The following is a 17,262-nucleotide window of genomic DNA, read 5'->3' as shown; positions in this document are numbered from 1 at the left end:
TGGATTCTTGAGTATGGTCAGAGAAGGATTCCTTTAGATAACATCTGAGCTAAATTTTGAAGGTGGATTATGAGTTTGTCAGGATGGACATCATAGATAATGGACAGTAGGGTGGATATTATAGGCAGTGAGATCAGCATGTAGTGCAGGCACAGATGCGTGAAAGAACATGTATCTTTAAGGAATGATAAGCAGGTAATTCATGTCAGGCACAAACTGAGGATTGATAGATGAGAACTGTATTTTCCCTCATTGGCAAGTATTGCCTGAAAAAGTAGCCTAGGAAGATTAATGAAATAATAGAGGCAAAGACTAAACATTAATACCATCACTGAGATTAATTGCAAACCTAGGACATGGATTGTATTTTGTTTCTGAAGTGCATATCTTCCTTTCTTACCTTCCGTGTGTGTGTGTGTGTGTGTGTGTGTGTGTGTGTGTGTACACAGGATGAGGGAGAAAGGAACCAAGAATCAAGACGTTGATTGAAATCCTGGCTCTCATATTATTGGATGAGCAAACCACTTTTATTTTTCTGAGCTTTGGTCTCAGAAAAGGTTGCATATGTATAATATACAACCTTTATGAACTATGCTTTTCAAAATATTTTTTGAGGGAATCACAATTTCTGAGTGCATGGAACACAGTAGGTGTTCATATATAGTTTTGAATGAGTGGTTTGAGAACTTGTATCAAAAAGTAAGAGTTACAATAATAGTTACAAAATAGTTACAAAAATAATTACAATAAATCGTGAACAGAATAAGCAATAAAAGATTTATGTACAGATCATTGTTTCCAGGATGCACTTATTATAAAATGTATTAAAGCAGCTTGTCTTTATAAATTGTATCACCATTTAGATTTGTGAGATCCTAGGGTGCAGAAACTATAGTATATTTATGCATTAAATTCTGTTAGACTTGAATGTCATATGCTGTTTTAATTCTCGTATGTGTTCAATTAAGAATTAGCATATATTTAAAAATGCATTCAGTTGATCATTTCTCTTTTTAATGTGGCCATGGCAGAAGTTCTTGGACTTGGCTTTTTCAGATTGTGACTTTATTGTCTTTAATAATCTGGTAATAAATGGGTGTTTTTTTCTTACATACACTTCTTTTTCAGTTCAACACTAGTGTTTCTTATGCTACTTTTGTATCTAAAATGTTTGGTTTTGGAGCAGAGGATTGTAAAAATCCATTGTAATGTTATAGAGTTGCTGTGCTATACTTTAATGTAATTTATTTCTTTACCTTTAGGGGTCCTATTGGGCAATAGACACCAATCCTAAGGAAGATGCGCTGCCTACTCGGCCAAAGAAGAGAGCACGCTCTGTAGAACGGGTAAAAGCTCTTTATTTAGTATGTGACAGCGTTTTTGTTTTTTTTTTTTTTAGGTGACAAATAAAAAGTTGCCTTTTTTAATTAATTTATTTATTTATTTATTTTTTTAAATTTTATTTTATTAAATTTATTGGGGTGACAATTGTTAGTAAAATTACATAGATTTCAGGTGTACAATTCTGTATTACATCATCTATAAATCCCATTGTGTGTTCATCACCCAGAGTCAATTCTCCTTCCATCACCATATATTCGATGTGACAGCGTTTTTAATCTCAGAAATACAGTTTTAATCTCAGAAATAGAGATTTTTAAAAGTTCATTTCCAATACAGGAAGTTTATTTGTATAGCATTTTCTGTTTTTTCAAAGCACTTTCATATTCATTATTTTATGATCCTAACTCTGAGTGAGGTGGGCAGTTTAGGAATTAAGTAAAGGTTTTGTTTTGGTTTAGGTCCCTCTTTTGTTCCCTCCCTCCCTCCCTCCCTCCCTCCCTCCCTCCCTCCCTCCCTCCCTCCCTCCCTCCTTCCCTCCTTCCTTCCTTTTTTTTAAATTAGGGCATGGCTGTTAGATGTCTGAGACTTGACTCCAGGTCTCTTGAGTTTTAATTTGAGCCTCTTTCCTCAGCGTCTACAACATTGTGAGAACTGGGTTTATGTAACAAAATTATCCCCTTTCATTGCAGATAGTCTAATTACATTGAATTTCCCCGATCGTTTTCAAAATGCATTTTCCTGCTTCCAACCATGTAATAATTATTTTGTACACAAAAATCTCTGTATGTGTGTGTTGTTTATGAGATAATTTTTACTTGTGAATTCATGGTTAAAATTAATTTGTAAGAGTGGAGAAAAGGAGCTCTAGTTGATATCCTAAGTTATTTATTGTAACATATTTTTAGTCAACACTTTGGCTGTCACCAGACATTTACTTTACCTTTCAGATTTTCTCACTGTACATTTCCAGCATCTCAGCTAAAACACACACACACACACACACACACACACACACACACACACACCCATCCCTTCCCAGCCATCCTTCCTTACTCCTTACTATTCAAGACCCATTTCAAATGTTACATTGTGAAGCCTTGTATTTCTTCATTTGTATTCTTGTACAATTTTTACAAAGGTCTTTCATAGAATTTTTCACACTTCTTAGCAATTATTTCTATATTTGTCTACTTTGCTGAGTTGTGATCCCCTAAGAACAGATAAAATATATTTATATCTCCAGTATTGTTTTTCACAGCTTATAATAGGTATCAGTAAACGTTTGCAGAATAAATCAGGGCAAAGGGAATAAGATAAGATGGAGGAAACTGAGTAAACGTGTGGTCAGATAAATTTGTTCTAGATTCCCTGTGATAGAAAGAGCAATAGGAGAAAAATTTAATTAGGTACATACCTATGGGAGCCCCATAAAGATATGAGATTCTAAGGGAGCCAGGCAGTTGAGGCTAAGGAAAGGGTTAGGGGTCTGGGGCTTCAAAAAGGAGGAAGGCAGCTCACAGGAAGATGAAAAGAGCAAATGTTTGGTCAATAAATGTTTGCCCATGATGCAGATAAGTCTCTCAGATATAAAAAGTTATCTCTGATACCATGTTTCCCCAAAAATAAGATCTAGTTGGATAATCAGCTCTAATGCGTCTTTTTGGAGCAAAAATTAATATAAGACCCGGTCTTATTTTACTATAATATAAGCCTGGGTATAATATATAATAATTGATATAATATATAGTACTAGGTATTATATTAATTTTTGCTCCAAAAAACGCATTAAAGCTGATGGTCCGGCTAGGTCTTGTTTTCGGGGAAACACGATAATTCTCTTCCTGGTACAGGCCCCCTTTCTAATTTCTTTTAGGCAGTTAAAGGAGGTAAAAGCTTTTCTTTAGTCTGCTGGGTCTTTATTGCCTTCAGCTCAAAATAATCCACATACCAAATTGGCACATTCTGGGTGGCTTGTTCTGAGCCCCTGCCATGCTCAGTAGATGGAGTTGCAGTTGTCTAGTTTGTGAAACAGTAAAAGCCTGGGCTATGGGTATAGGAATGAGAAGATTCTCCAGAAAATTAGCATGGTATCAGATTTCTAAATATAAATCTGCAATTGTGTATAATACTGTCATTTTACCAGTTTAATTTCACAAATCTTCCTTCTGTAGATACTGTGTCATTCATTGTGCTGGGATGTTGTGATGTATACCAAGAAGGAGACAGGATACGACACATAATTCTAGCACAAGGACAGAGTATGCATAGAAAGTACTATAAGAAAAATGTAAAATGTTACTGTGTATAGAGGAAGGATGTTTTACTGGGGCTGTCTGGGAAGGCTTCATGGGTTATGGGACTTGGCTTTCAGGTGGAGGCAGGCAGGGCAAGGTAGAGAACAGCATTCATTGAGCGCATTTTTATGTAGTATTGAGTGCCTGCCTTGAGCAGGCAATGTTCTGGGTGCTGGGGAAACAGGCATTCTCTGTTCTCGTGAAGTTTATATTTTGATGAGGGGTGGGGTGGGATATCAAGGCATGAGATAAGAGGCTGTGATTTGGGAGAGAATATAGTAGATCATTTTGTCTGGATGGGTGTTTCCTCTTTCATGTGAATTTACGTTATTCATGCCATTCATAGAGGGAGAGGGAGAGAAAGGGAGAGAAAGGGAGAGAGTGAGCCAGAGCATGAGAGGGCAAACCTTTTATGTTGTAAGCATAGAACTAAGGGGACAGGCCATACTCCCTCCTTAAGAAGCTCTTAAGCTCTTAAACTGATAATGTAGGGTAGCAGTAATGGTGCGTGTTGTCTCAGTGAAATTATTAGCTCCCCATTCATTCTCAAAATAGCATTCGGGTGATAAATTATGGGGTCACTTTTAAAGATAATGGTCTTGAGAACTGTAGGCCCATATAGCAGAGAGGTATAATTTAGTCAAAGAGTCAGGAAAGGTTTACTTGAAGATCTGATATTTCAGTGAAGACCTGTTAAGTGGACAGAAATACGGCAGATAACGTGAGTGGCTGGCAGTGTGAAAGAGTAAGGGGAACTTACATGTTGGTTTAAAAGAGGCCCAGAATTTCAAAGAACTGACAGTTTAGTATGGCTGAAATATAAGAGTCCAAGAAGTACAATAATTTCTTATTTTCATTTTTCCTATTTTATTAGTCCTTTTATTAATTAATGAATAAATATTCTCTTTGAACTTTTGCATTTTGCTTTTTAATTTAGCCTTGTCTGTTCAGTTCAGTCAAAGACTATATGGCTTATTTATAAATGACAAGTGCTAGAAGCTGCTTAGGGATAGAAAACAGGATTAGCTTCATAGTGCCTATGGGTTTTTATTTGAAGACGGACAAGCAGATATACTGTTCCAGGGGAACGGATGTCAAGGACTAGAAGAGGTTACTTGGTCTTAGGCAAGTCTTTGTTACAGAAACGCTTTGAGAGAATGAGTGCTCCAGATTAGTGCAGTTTCTCTCTTTATCACAGTAATCACAAAGACATATACTTTGTTCATTCTTTGATTGCCTCGTCTTTTTTTTAAACTTAAATCACATGTCTTGGTTATTCGTAATGTTCTTCTTTGCTTAACTGTAACCTGTTATACTAAAGCACTGGTTCTCAGTGTGTGAGGCCCTTGCAGAGGGTCCACGAAGTCAAAACTATGTTCGTAATAATACTAAGATGTTCCTTGCCTTTTTTACTCATAAATTTCCACAGGTTATATGACCTGTGATTTTGCCACAGATTGAGGGCAGAGGCAGATCAGAGAATCCAGTGGTTTTCTACTAAGCCAAGCATTAAAGCATTTTTCTTTTTTTTAATTGGGAAATTTTGGGGAACAGTGTGTTTCTCCAGGGCCCATCAGCTTCAAGTCAAGTCGTTGTCCTTCAGTCTAGTTGTGGAGGGCACATCTCAGCTCCAAGTCCAGTCACCATTTTCAGTCTTTAGTTGCAGAAGGCGCAGCCCACCATCCCATGCAGGAATTGAACCGGCAACCTTGTTGTTGAGAGCTCGTGCTCTAACCAACTGAGCCATCCAGCCACCCCATTAAAGCATTTTTTAAAAATGTAAAATAATGCTGTTCTTCTAAGTTTTTTTGTTTTGGTGATTATGTTTTTCATACAAAACAATATTTATGTTAATGTGCAATGCATTTGTTATTGTTATTTAAATAAATTAATACAAATTTCTTTTAATTTCTGGTCGGTAAATATCAATAGGTGTAACTCACATAAACAAAAGCTCTTTGGGATCCTCAATTACTTTTAATAGTGTAGAGGGGTCCTATGACCAAAAAGTTTGAGAACTATTGTGCTAAAGGAAGAGTTCCTGTCTTCCTAGGAGACGTTCCTTTAGAGCAAGGAAAAGATACCTGTCATGATTGAGTTCCTCCAGAAGTAAGCAAGGAATTGAGCCCAGGTAGTTTGAGGGGTGAGTCTAGGCAAGCGGAACAATTATCAAGTCACTCACCACTGTGAGCTCTTGGAGCTCAGTCCCACTGGGAACTCTGGGAGGCAGTTGAGAACTGTGGGGTAGCGAGCTGGCATGTTTATTCATCTGCTCTTCCCCTCTCACTGAGTGAGTGGTGCTGCCAGGTACACTGGCTTTTGTGCACTCTGGCCTGCCCTGCACAAAGCCAGAGCGTGCTGCCCAGCCAGCACCTCAGGCGGAGAGGTGCAGATGTTTGTAGTAAGTAAGTAGCCTTCAGAGTGTAGAGATGAATGCAGAGGGAATATGGCTGGCTTCTGGCAGTATTTATTACATTCCTTTTCTGTTGGTGGAGTGTCTATGTTTTCTCAGATCTCTGTGTAACCTTGTTTTTAATTTTTCACAGCCGCCTACATTTTTATAGTCTTTGACTTATTTCTTAAATTGGAACCCCCTCCCCCCACCCAGGAAATCCTTAAAAAAAACAAAAAACACCTTTTGTCTCTTTAAGGTGTATATAGAATGGGTATAGCTGTTCCTCTTAAAATAATAGACTGAAGGTGGATCTTTTGGAGTATATTGTTTCTTGTAATTCACAGACTTCCTGGTTACTAATTAATGTTTGCCTAAGTGCCTTGTTCAAGTTTTAAAATACAAGTGGACAAATTTAGTACTGTTAGCGGAAGTTGAAAAGGCTGTATGTAACTGTTCCTTATGGGTAGTGAAATCTCACATTTACTGTTTCTGTTGTATGCTTAACATAGGTAAGGTGCTTTGAAAGAATTATACTGTGTTCCCCCGAAAATAAGACCTAGCTGGACAATCAGCTCTAATGAGTCTTATGAAGCAAAAATTAATATAAGACCCGGTCTTATTTTACTATAATATAAAACCGGGTATAATATAATATATAATATAATATAACGTAATATAATATTAAAATATAATATAACATACCGGTTTTGTATTAATTTTTGCTCCAAAAGATGCATTAGAGCAGATGGTCCAGATAGGTCTTATTTTCGGGGAAACACGGTATATAGGAAATAATGCCCCTGTTAGAAATGTAAAGTTTCTGAACATTTTAAGGCTAGTGCTGAGGATGGGGGGAAGTAGGTGGTAGGAAGTGGAAATTCTAAAAAACAAAACAAAACAAAAACAACCCTTCAGATTGTATTATATTTTGACAGGATTTAATGATCTGAAGTTCCTCTGTTAGTTTAAGAACAGTAAAATTATGAGTAAAACCAGGTCATGTTACAAAGTCGTAAGGTGTCACTTTTAAGTACAAAATTTAGGGGAAATAGTAAAAGCCTAGAAGTTAGGAGACCTAGTTTTAAAGTTATATGTTATAACTTAGATGTTTATTTAATAAATTAGATGTTTAAGTTATATGTTAAAACTTAGATGTTTATTCTGGCCATAGTTTTATTATATGGTCATAGTTTCTTTATATATAAATATAAGTGGATTGACAGCTGTACAGGCCTGGGAAAGACTCTCCCTTCTGAAATCCCACAAGTGCAAAGGCTCAGGTAGAAACATACTTGGCATGAGAAACAAGAGGCCAGTGTAGATGGCCTAGTGTGAGGAAGGAAGGGTAGTAGGACTTGACATTAGAGAAGTAAGAGGTAGGAGCCGGAAGAAGATTTTGTATGGCCTTGTATGCCTTTGTAATGACACGTTTTATTCAGAGGGCGGTGGAAGGCCATTGGAGGGGTATAAGCAAAGTAGTGACATAATGTGACTTACATTTTAACAGGATCATTCTAGCCACTGTGTGGGATATAAGCTGTAAGAGAACAAGGGTAGAAGCTGGGAGACAAGGAGGAAATTGCTGTGGATAGTTTTGCTTAAATCTTCTAATGCACTGTGTGGAAATTATTTGAGGGAGTAAAGGTCAGAGAGCTGTATAAACTCACTATCCTAAGCATGTTGGCCTCTGCAAAAAAACACAACATCTTCAATATCCAGCTTTTTTATTGGCACAAAGATGGGTGAATATGCGTTACTTTTTCTTAAAATTAGGAGTTACTGTATTTTGCCGTGTATGATGTGCTCATGTGTATAATACATACCCACGTTTTTGGCCCAAACTTTCAGGGGAAAAAAAAACCTTTTGTTGTAATTTTTTTAATTCAAATTTTTATTTACATTTAGGTACTTGTTTTTTGTATTATAAAGGAACTTCAGCGTTTATTTTTTAACATATTATGGTACAAGAAATTTTATGTACCAGTAACAAATTTACGATATTTACACATCGTAGAAGGCTAAGAACTCTTCGTCATTGCAAGTGCATTGTAAGTTCAACAAAACCAATTATCATATTCCAGGGTATTATTTTGCATGCAGATATCATTGTTGATTTCTAGAGTTACACTTTTAACTCATAAGCATAAATAAAAAAATTAAAAACATATAGATATGGAATTAGTACTACCCATGTATAATGTGCATTCTTATTTTTCCCTCACAAATCTGGGCAAAAAAGTATGCATTATACATGGTAAAATGCGGTAAGTTGTGTTATAGGTCAAAGATGATTACAGGTTTAATCAGGAAGATAACTGGAGGATGGATGGATAAAGAGAAAAGAGGACATTCTTCTAGGCGGGATGCTCTGCATATTTGAGATTGCCATTGTGTTACTTGTGACTCAGTTTCTTCTGTTGCCTCCTTCCATTCTCATCCCCGGGCAACCCTGATCTGGGGAGAATTGACATCTTAATATCGATTATTCCAAGCTGTGAAAATGTCCCTATTTCTCCATTCATTCGGTCTTTAATTTCTCTCAGGAATGTTTTTTTAGTTTTCAGTGTAGAGGACTTGGATGTTTCCAGTTAGACTTAATCCTGAATATGTTGTTCTCGGATGCTGTATACTCTTTAAAATCCATTTTTTCTAGTTGCTTGCTGCTAGTATATAAAAATGTAATTAATTTTTGTATATTAACCTTGTATTATATAATCTTGTTAGTTCTAGTAGTTGTTTTGAAGATGCCTTGAAATTTTCTATGTAAACAGTTATGTAATCTGCAAACAGACAGTTTTGCTATTCCCTCCCCTGCCCTTTCCCAGCTTATTACAGTGACAAGAATCTCCAGCACAGTGTTGAATAGAAGTGGTGAAAGTAGGCACCCTTGCCCTTTTTTTCATTCTTAGGGAGGAAGTGTTCAGTGTTTCACCCCCTAAATATGACATAAGATGTAGGGTTTTTGTAGATGCCCTTTTTCAGATTGAGGACATTCTCTAATAAGCCTAATTGAGGTAAATCTAAAAAGCCAATAGATAAAATAGTAAATAGTAAAATGTATCCAAATAATCTAAAAGAAGATGGGAGTTGGGGGGGAGGGGAGAAAGGAACTAAAAACATGGAGGTGAAACAAAACAAAATTTAGATCTAAGTCTAACAGTATCAACAATTACATTAATGTTAATTGTCTAAATACCCAGTAAAAAGGCAGAGATTATCAAGATGCTAAAAAAGCAAGACTCAGCTAAATGCAACCTACAAGAGTCTTACCTTCAAGATGAGTTGAAAGTAATACATGGAAAAATATATACCATGCAGACAGTGAGCATAAGGGTAGAGTGATTATATGATACCAGATAAAACAGACTTTAAGACAGAGTATATCAGAGATTTTAAAACCATTTGATAAAGGAATAATTGATAATGACATAACAATTATAAATGTGAGTGTGACTAATAACAGAGCTTCAGAATACATGAAGCATAAGCTGACAATTAAAAATCAGTAAACATTGGAATACATTATCAAACGCCTTAATCTAATTCATATTAGAGAAAACTATACCTAACAACTATAGAATACATATTCTTTTCAAGTGCATACACATTCGCCAAGATAGTCCACATGCTGAGCTATATAGCAAGTCTCATAAATATGTAAAAGTTGGGTAATTTGCATGAAACCATACAGCACAGGTTTGCCTCTTCCTATGGGGGATTAGTGAGAATTAAGTAGTGAAACAGTAGTCTGGGCTGTGATGACTGAGTTGGGGTAAAAGAACATGAGATTTGCAGCTTTTTAAAGGAATCTTGTATTAGAGTACAGCTAAGTTGGCTGGCACCAAAATTGAAGCATAGACAGGGTTGTCTTCCACTTGTATTTCTGAAGCCCTTTTCCATTTTCACCTCAGTCTCAATGTGTACCCAGCACTGAAGTGCTAGATTTACCTTCTAGGGGTCACCCTTGTCTTGCTCTTTTTTCATTTCAATCAAGATGCCTGTTCTTCCCTACCCTCGTAGATCACCTGAGGAAAGAGATTTATGCTGAGGAATTAAGTGATAAATAGGTTAATCTTAGAAATGTGTCTCAGCTCTCATTTTCATCCAATAAGATTTTTTAAAAATGCATGTTCAGTTGGGATCATGTGTGGGACAAATGTTTTTTGCCAGAGAGGGAATATACATGGAGCTAGCATCGCCACAAATTGTTTGTATCTGCCCCGTTAACTTTCAACACTGGAGTTAAACTCTCCTGAGGGCTCACCAAAGCAGTAAAAATAGTCTCTTAGGAAACCTATTTCCAAAGTTCTAAATGGAGAAAACCTTTTATATTGATTTTGACATTCATGTTAGCTTTATAAACAATGCATATGAAGTTGTATTATTTAGGATATTGTTCAGTTGCACTAACAGACAAAGGGAAAAAATAAAACAAAACTGAGAGGCCTAAAGCTGAGAGGTGTATTTCTCTCAGGTAAAAGTCTGAGCTGACAGTGGATCACATGGGTAACCAGCTGTTTCACAAGGTCATTCAGATGTTCATGTTCCTTCTAATCTTGTCATTCCAGTGTTGCCCAGTGATTTCAGATCATTTTCAGAAACAAAGCACAAAACTGGATGTTGGAGAATTTGACGAAATACCTTCAAATTGTGTTAAAGTTGCTGGATATACAAGCTAATAATTACTTATTTTGTTCTTGTATTTTAGGCCTCAACTCCATATAGCATAGATTCAGATTCTTTGGGAATGGAGTGTATTATTTCGGGAAGTGCCTCTCCAACTCTGGCAATCAACACTGTGACTAACAAAGTAATTGCATTTTTTTAAACACTTTTGAAATGTCATTGAGTAATACATTTAATTTGACTTTATAATAACAATAGAGTTCTATTAGTTTACAGATAATATTATTTGGCTAACCCATACATGGCAGCTTGAAAGCTGAATCTGCAATGTTCTGAGGTATACACAAGTTAAAAGAAAATATTTTTCTGGAAAAATTAGAAGATACTTATTGGGAAATTCTATATTAAATTCTTGGCACTGCCAGTTCCCATTGATAGAAGTTTTGAGTCAGTATTTTATTGAATCAGTTTGTTTCAAATCATTGATTACCCCTCTAAGTATGTGATTGAAAAAAGATTGTCAAATTCCCAGGGAGTCAACAGAATCAAAATAATTTGGAGAAACTTAGAGTTCATTGGAATCGTGGTCACCCTGTTTCATGGTATTCAAGTCTAGGTACATACCCAGGAATAGTATGTGGTAGTTTGGTGCATTTCTTTCATTCGTTCTCCCTTCTCCTGCCCCTCCCTGCTCCCCTGCGCCCCCTCTCTCCTTTCTTAGTTTCATATCTCATAACCTCAACAGGTCTGGGAGGCTCATGAAGTAACTCAGTCCTATGCATCTACTTCCTCCCTTACTAGACCATAAGTACCTTGAAGCCATACATTTCTCACACTTGTGCTCATACTCTCTTTCAGTCTTGCTTTCGCCTTCTCCCTCTCTCTTCCTTGTGTTCACTTGCTCTTGCTTTATCTTTGTCTCTCACTCTTCCACTTCCTCATGGCACACATAAACATAAACACATACATATACAGATTGCACTAGTATACTTAGGAATTTTTATTTGTAGAAAGATAATGAATAAATAGATTATATAATCAGAGTGATTCCGATTTCCAGTTTAGAAAGGAGACTGGCAGTTGAAGTATAGAGTTATGATTTTTGCCAAATATCAATCCACGGAATGATTTCATCAGAGTCACTTAGGGGATGTATGTGACTCTGTGTGTGTGTGTGTGTGTGTGTGTGTGTGTGTGTGTGTGTGTGTGTGGTGGTGGTGGTGGTGGTGGTAATTCCCAGATTCCATTGTAGGCCTACCAAATAAGTTATTTTATCCTTGTGGATAGGGCCCAGAAATCTGTACTTTTAAGAATCATCCCTAATGATGCCCAGCTAGACTTGAGAATTTCTGGGGAAGCAGATGGGTTGGAATCAGAAATATCCAATACTGCTCTTTGCAGTAGTCCAAATAGGAGATATTGAGGCCTAACTAAACACAGACAGTTGTGGCTATTAGGGAACAGTTAGGAAATAGTAATGCTAAGACTTCATGACTAAATAATATGGGGGTCATAAGCTGGAATTTTTGGACTTCTGCTTCCAGATATACTGGAATAGCTAGAATCAGATTAACCCTTCTCCCTATCTATATAAAGTACCACTCATACCACCAATAAAAAAGAAGGGGGAGGCACTGGACAACAAGATAGCCAGGACTTCAGGGGCCAACATCCCGGAAAAAAGGAAAACACATTGAGATAAGTCCTGCAGATTTTCCCTTGGTACATTTCCCAATTCTCATGGCATAGAGGCTAAATAGAAAGCAGCTGCGTAGAGCAGTCATTGAGCTAGGGAGACAAAAACTGGAGTTTGCAGCTACCAGTCAGGGTTTGAGGACTAAGATCCCGAAATATCTCACAAATGAGCTCAACTTTTTGCAAGCAGTATCTACTTAAGGCATTGGCTAACTCCTACCTTGTGTGTGCTTGGGCTCAGATACAGACAAATCAAGTAGGTTTCTTCACTAGCCAGAATTCAGCAATCTTACAGAGAAGAAGGGAACAAAAAATTGTAGTTTGTCGATCTTTTAAGGAGGAGGGAGCTGTGGTAAACTCCCCAAGCTTGTAAGTTGATGCCTCAGAAGGGTTATGTTCTGTGAGTAAGAGCAAACCAAAATAGACCAGTCTCAAATTGTTATTCTTCTACTTTCCAAAAGAAAACAGAATTATTTCTGGAAGAAAATAACATCACCTTGAGCTTTTGTAAGTTTTCATAAGTAAGATCTCATCTTCAGTCAAAATGGACATTCCAGGAAACAGTACCAATTAATTAAATACCAAGGGGAATGGGTGAGAAGTATAAACATCTACAAGTGATCTAGATAATGATTCTAAAATAACTGACTAACATGATCAAGAAAATAGATGAATTATAGAAAATTTATCAGGAAATTGTAATCTATGTGGAAGAATCAAGAGGAAACTGTAGAACTGAAAAATCTAACTGAAATTAAGAATTTATTAGATGGGTTTAACAACAGATTAGACACATCAGAGGAGAGAATTAGTGGACTAGAAGGTAGGTCATTAGAAAATACACAGATTGGTCCCCTGTCACCTCTGCTTTTCAACATAGTGTTGGAAGTCCTTGCTAGAGCAATCAGGCAAGAGAAAGAAATAAAGTCATCCAGATTGGGACTGAAGAAGTTAAATTATCATTCTTTGCAGATGACATGATGCTATATAGAGAAAACCCTGAAGACTCCACCAAAAAGCTATTGGAAACAATCAACGAATACAGTAAAGTTGCTGGCTACAAAATCAATGTACAAAAGTCCATTGCATTCCTATATACTAACAATGAAATCTCAGAAAAAGAAATACAAAAAACAATTCCTTTTGCAATTGCAGCAAAAAGAATAAAATACCTAGGAATAAACTTAACCAAGGATGTGAAGGACCTATATGCTGAAAACTATAAGACATTTTTGAAAGAAATTGAAGAAGACACAAAGAAATGGAAAGACATTCCGTGCTCATGGATTGGAAGAATCAACATAGTTAAAATGGCCATATTACCCAAAGCAATATACAGATTTGATGCAATCCCCATCAAAATCCCAATGGCATTTTTTAAAGAAATAGAACAAAAAATTCATCAGATTTGTGTGGAACCACAAAAGACCCCGAATAGCCAAAGCAATCTTAAGAAAAAAGAACAGTACTGGAGGTATCACACTCCCTGACTTTAAGCTTGTACTACAGGGCTACAATAATCAAAACAGCATGGTATTGGCAGAAAAACAGACATATAGACCAATGGAATAGAATTGACAACCCAGAAATAAAACCACATAAATATGGACAGATAATTTTTGACAAAGAAGCTAAAAACATACAATGGAGGAAAGACAGCCTCTTCAATAAATGGTGCTGGGAGAATTGGATAGCCACGTGCAAAAGAATGAAACTAGACTGCTATCTGTCACCATGTACCAAAATTAATTCAAAATGGACCAAAGACTTAAGCATAAGACCTGACACAATAAACTGCATAGAAGAAAACCTAGGTACTAAACTTACGGACCTTGGGTTCAGAGAGCATTTTATGAATTTGACTCCAAAGGCAACGGAAGTAAAAGCTGAAATAAATGAATGGGACTATATGAAACTTAAAAGCTTCTGCACAGCAAAAGAAACCATCGACAAAGAGACAACCAACTGAATGGGAGAAGATTTTTGCAAACAGTGCCTCCGATAAGGGGCTAATATCCAAAATATACAAGGAATTCATGAAACTCAACAACAAAAAAACAAACAGCCCAATTGAAAAATGGGCAGAGGACCTGAAGAGACATTTCTCCAAAGAGGACATACAAATGGCAAATAGACATGAAAAAATGCTCAACATCACTAATCATCAGAGAAATGCAAATCAAAACCACAATGAGATATCACCTCACCCCAGTCAGAATGGCTATTATCAACAAGACAAATAGTAACAAGTGTTGGAGAGGCTGTGGAGAAAAAGGAACCGTCATACACTGTTGGTGGGAATGCAGACTGGTGCAGCCGTTATAGAAGGCAGTGTGGAGGTTCCTCAAAAAATTCCTAATAGAATTACCATATAACCCAGCAATCCCTCTCCTGGGTATCTACCCAAAAAATCTGAAAACATTTATCCATAAAGACACGTGTGCTCCAATGTTCATTGCAGCTTTGTTTACGGTGGCCAAGACGTGGAAACAACCAAAATGCCCTTCAATAGATGAATTGATAAAGAAGTTGTGGTATATATACACAATGGAATACTATTCGGTGGTAAGAAAAGAGGATATAGGAACATTTGTGACAACATGGATGGATCTTGAAAGTATAATGCTAAGCGAAATAAGTCAGAAAAAGCAGAGAACCATATGATTTCACTGATATGTGGTATATAAACCAAAACAACAAAAGAACAAGACAAACAAATGGGAAACAAAAACTCATAGACACAGACAATAGCTAAGTGGTTACCAGAGGGTAAGGGGGGGGGGGTAGGAGATGAAGGTAAGGGGGATCAAATATATAGTAATGGAAGGAGAACTGACTCTGGGTGGTGAACACACAATGGGATTTATAGATGATGTAATACAGAATTGTACACCTGAAATCTATGTAATTTCACGAATAATTGTCACCCCAATAGAAAAAAAAAACAAACAACACAGAATGAAACACAAAGAAAAAGAAAATTCAGAAAAGCTTAAGAAAGAAATGGGCTATGGGGGAAATGTTAAACTTCCATGTTTCCCTGAAATAAGACCTAGCCAAACCATCAGCTCTAATGCGTCTTTTGGAGCAAAAATTAATGTAAGACCTGGTATTCTATTGTATTCTATTGTATTCTATTCTAATTATACCTGGTCTTATATAAGACTCGATCTTATTTTAATATAAGACTGGGTCTTATTTTAATATAGGTCTTATTTTCAAAGAAACACGGTAGTAGCTGAAGTCAACAAATAAGGGGTTGGTTTTTTGTAAAGATTAATAAAATTGATAAGGGAATTCTGTTTCCAGACAAGATGGAATAATGGTCTAGATTTACTCTGCTACCTGAAGCAACTTAGAAAAAATATATAGACAAAATACGAGTATATGAAACTGGTTTTTAAGAGTTTGGGTCTTCAGGACTGTGATTCCTGAGAAATGGTAAACAAACGAGATGAGCTTCACGATTGTCGTAGCTTACTGCCTGGATAAAGTTTCCAGGGTACAGAGGTCTCCTTGAGTTAAGGAGGTGGAACTGAAAGATCATGGAACCCAAGGTGACGAGATGTTACAGAGCAGCATACCAGAGAGGAGAGAATTCCAGAGATATATTTGGAGCTTTCTCCTTGCAACTGGATACATCTCAGTGTGTGAGTAAGGAAGCTACCAGAATCTAAGGAAAGAATAATCTAAAAGGATTAGTGTGGACAATCATTGAGGCTCATGCAGGGTCAGGCATGGTTACTGTTCCCACCAGAGTGAAATACTTCATAATTCACAGGCCATTAGGTAAAGTACTCAGGCTGTTGCCTCAGTAGTGGAACAAAATTAGCCCTAGACTAAAATGCTGCTCTTATTCTACCTACACACCTTTAAAAGCAAAACCCAAAAGGATCAAACTTTTCAAGTAATTAGATTTTTTATTTAATTTTTTCAGATGTAATTCAGAGACCATAAAACTCACCCTTTTAAAGTTTACAGTTCAGTGGTTTTTGGTGTCTTCACAAGGTTGTACAACCATTAACCATGATCTAATTCCAGAACATATTCATTACCTCCCTCCCCAAAGAAAACCCATACCCATTAGCTTTCATTCCCCATTCCGTCCATCCTCTGGTAATCATTAGTTTACTTTCTAACTCTGTGGATTTCCCTGTTCTGGACATTTCATATAAACAGAGTCATATAATATGTGATCTTTATGCCTGACTTCTTTCATGAAACACGTTTTTGTGATTCATTATGTTTATAACATGTATCAGTCCTTCATTCCTGTTGTCAAATAATTTAACTGTGTTCCAGAATGCAACTGTAGAACATTTGTAAGAATACAGAAATACCCAGCATTTAACAGTGTAAACTTCACAGTGGTCTGGCAGCCAGTAAAAAATTACCAGGCAGACAAATAAGTAGTAAAAAACAACCCATGAGGAGAAAATCAGTCAATCAAAACTGACCCAGAAATGACAGATATGATAAAATTAGTAGAAAAGGATATTAAAGCCAAGATATGGAAACAACTGAAGTGTTCATCAGTAGACGAATAGACAAAGAACATGTGGAGTGTGTGTGTGTCTGTGTGGTGTGTGTGTGTGTGTGTAATGAATATTACTTAGCCATGAGAAAAAAGGAAATCCTGTCATTTGTGACAACATGATGGACCGTGAGGACATTATGCTAAGTGAAATAAGTGAAGCAGAGAAAGACAAATGCAGTATGATACCACTTACTATATGTGGACTCTTACAAGGCCAAACTCAGTTGAATGGTTGTTACCAGGGTCTGGGGGTGGGGGAAATGGGGAGATGTTGGTCAAAGAGTACAAACTTTCAGTTAAAAGATGATTAAGTTTTGGAGATACAATGTATAGCATGATGGTTATAGTTAGTAAGACTGTATTATACACAT

The 17,262-nt window shown here is 36.7% G+C and overlaps 1 protein-coding gene across 5 annotated transcripts in view; it reads left to right on the top strand.

Annotated features, from left to right (window-relative positions):
* The window catches only part of FOXJ3 (forkhead box J3), a 125,478-nt gene that overhangs the window by 82,151 nt on the left and 26,065 nt on the right, over nucleotides 1-17,262 (top strand). For 3 of the 5 annotated variants that reach the window (XM_074334522.2, XM_019737168.3, XM_074334523.2), the window contains exon 5: nucleotides 1,263-1,346. In XM_074334522.2, the coding sequence (XP_074190623.1) occupies nucleotides 1,263-1,346 (84 nt within the window). Of the gene's footprint in view, nucleotides 1-1,262; nucleotides 1,347-10,741; nucleotides 10,844-17,262 lie in introns of all 5 variants that reach the window. The other 2 variants (XM_019737166.3, XM_019737167.3) reach the window with 1 other exon arrangement.

The sequence above is a fragment of the Rhinolophus sinicus genome, chromosome 14 (assembly GCF_057876585.1).
Source record: "Rhinolophus sinicus isolate RSI-liver-muscle chromosome 14, RSI-T2T, whole genome shotgun sequence".
Taxonomy (NCBI): Eukaryota; Metazoa; Chordata; class Mammalia; order Chiroptera; family Rhinolophidae; genus Rhinolophus; species Rhinolophus sinicus.
This window is presented reverse-complemented; position numbering and strand designations above follow the sequence as displayed.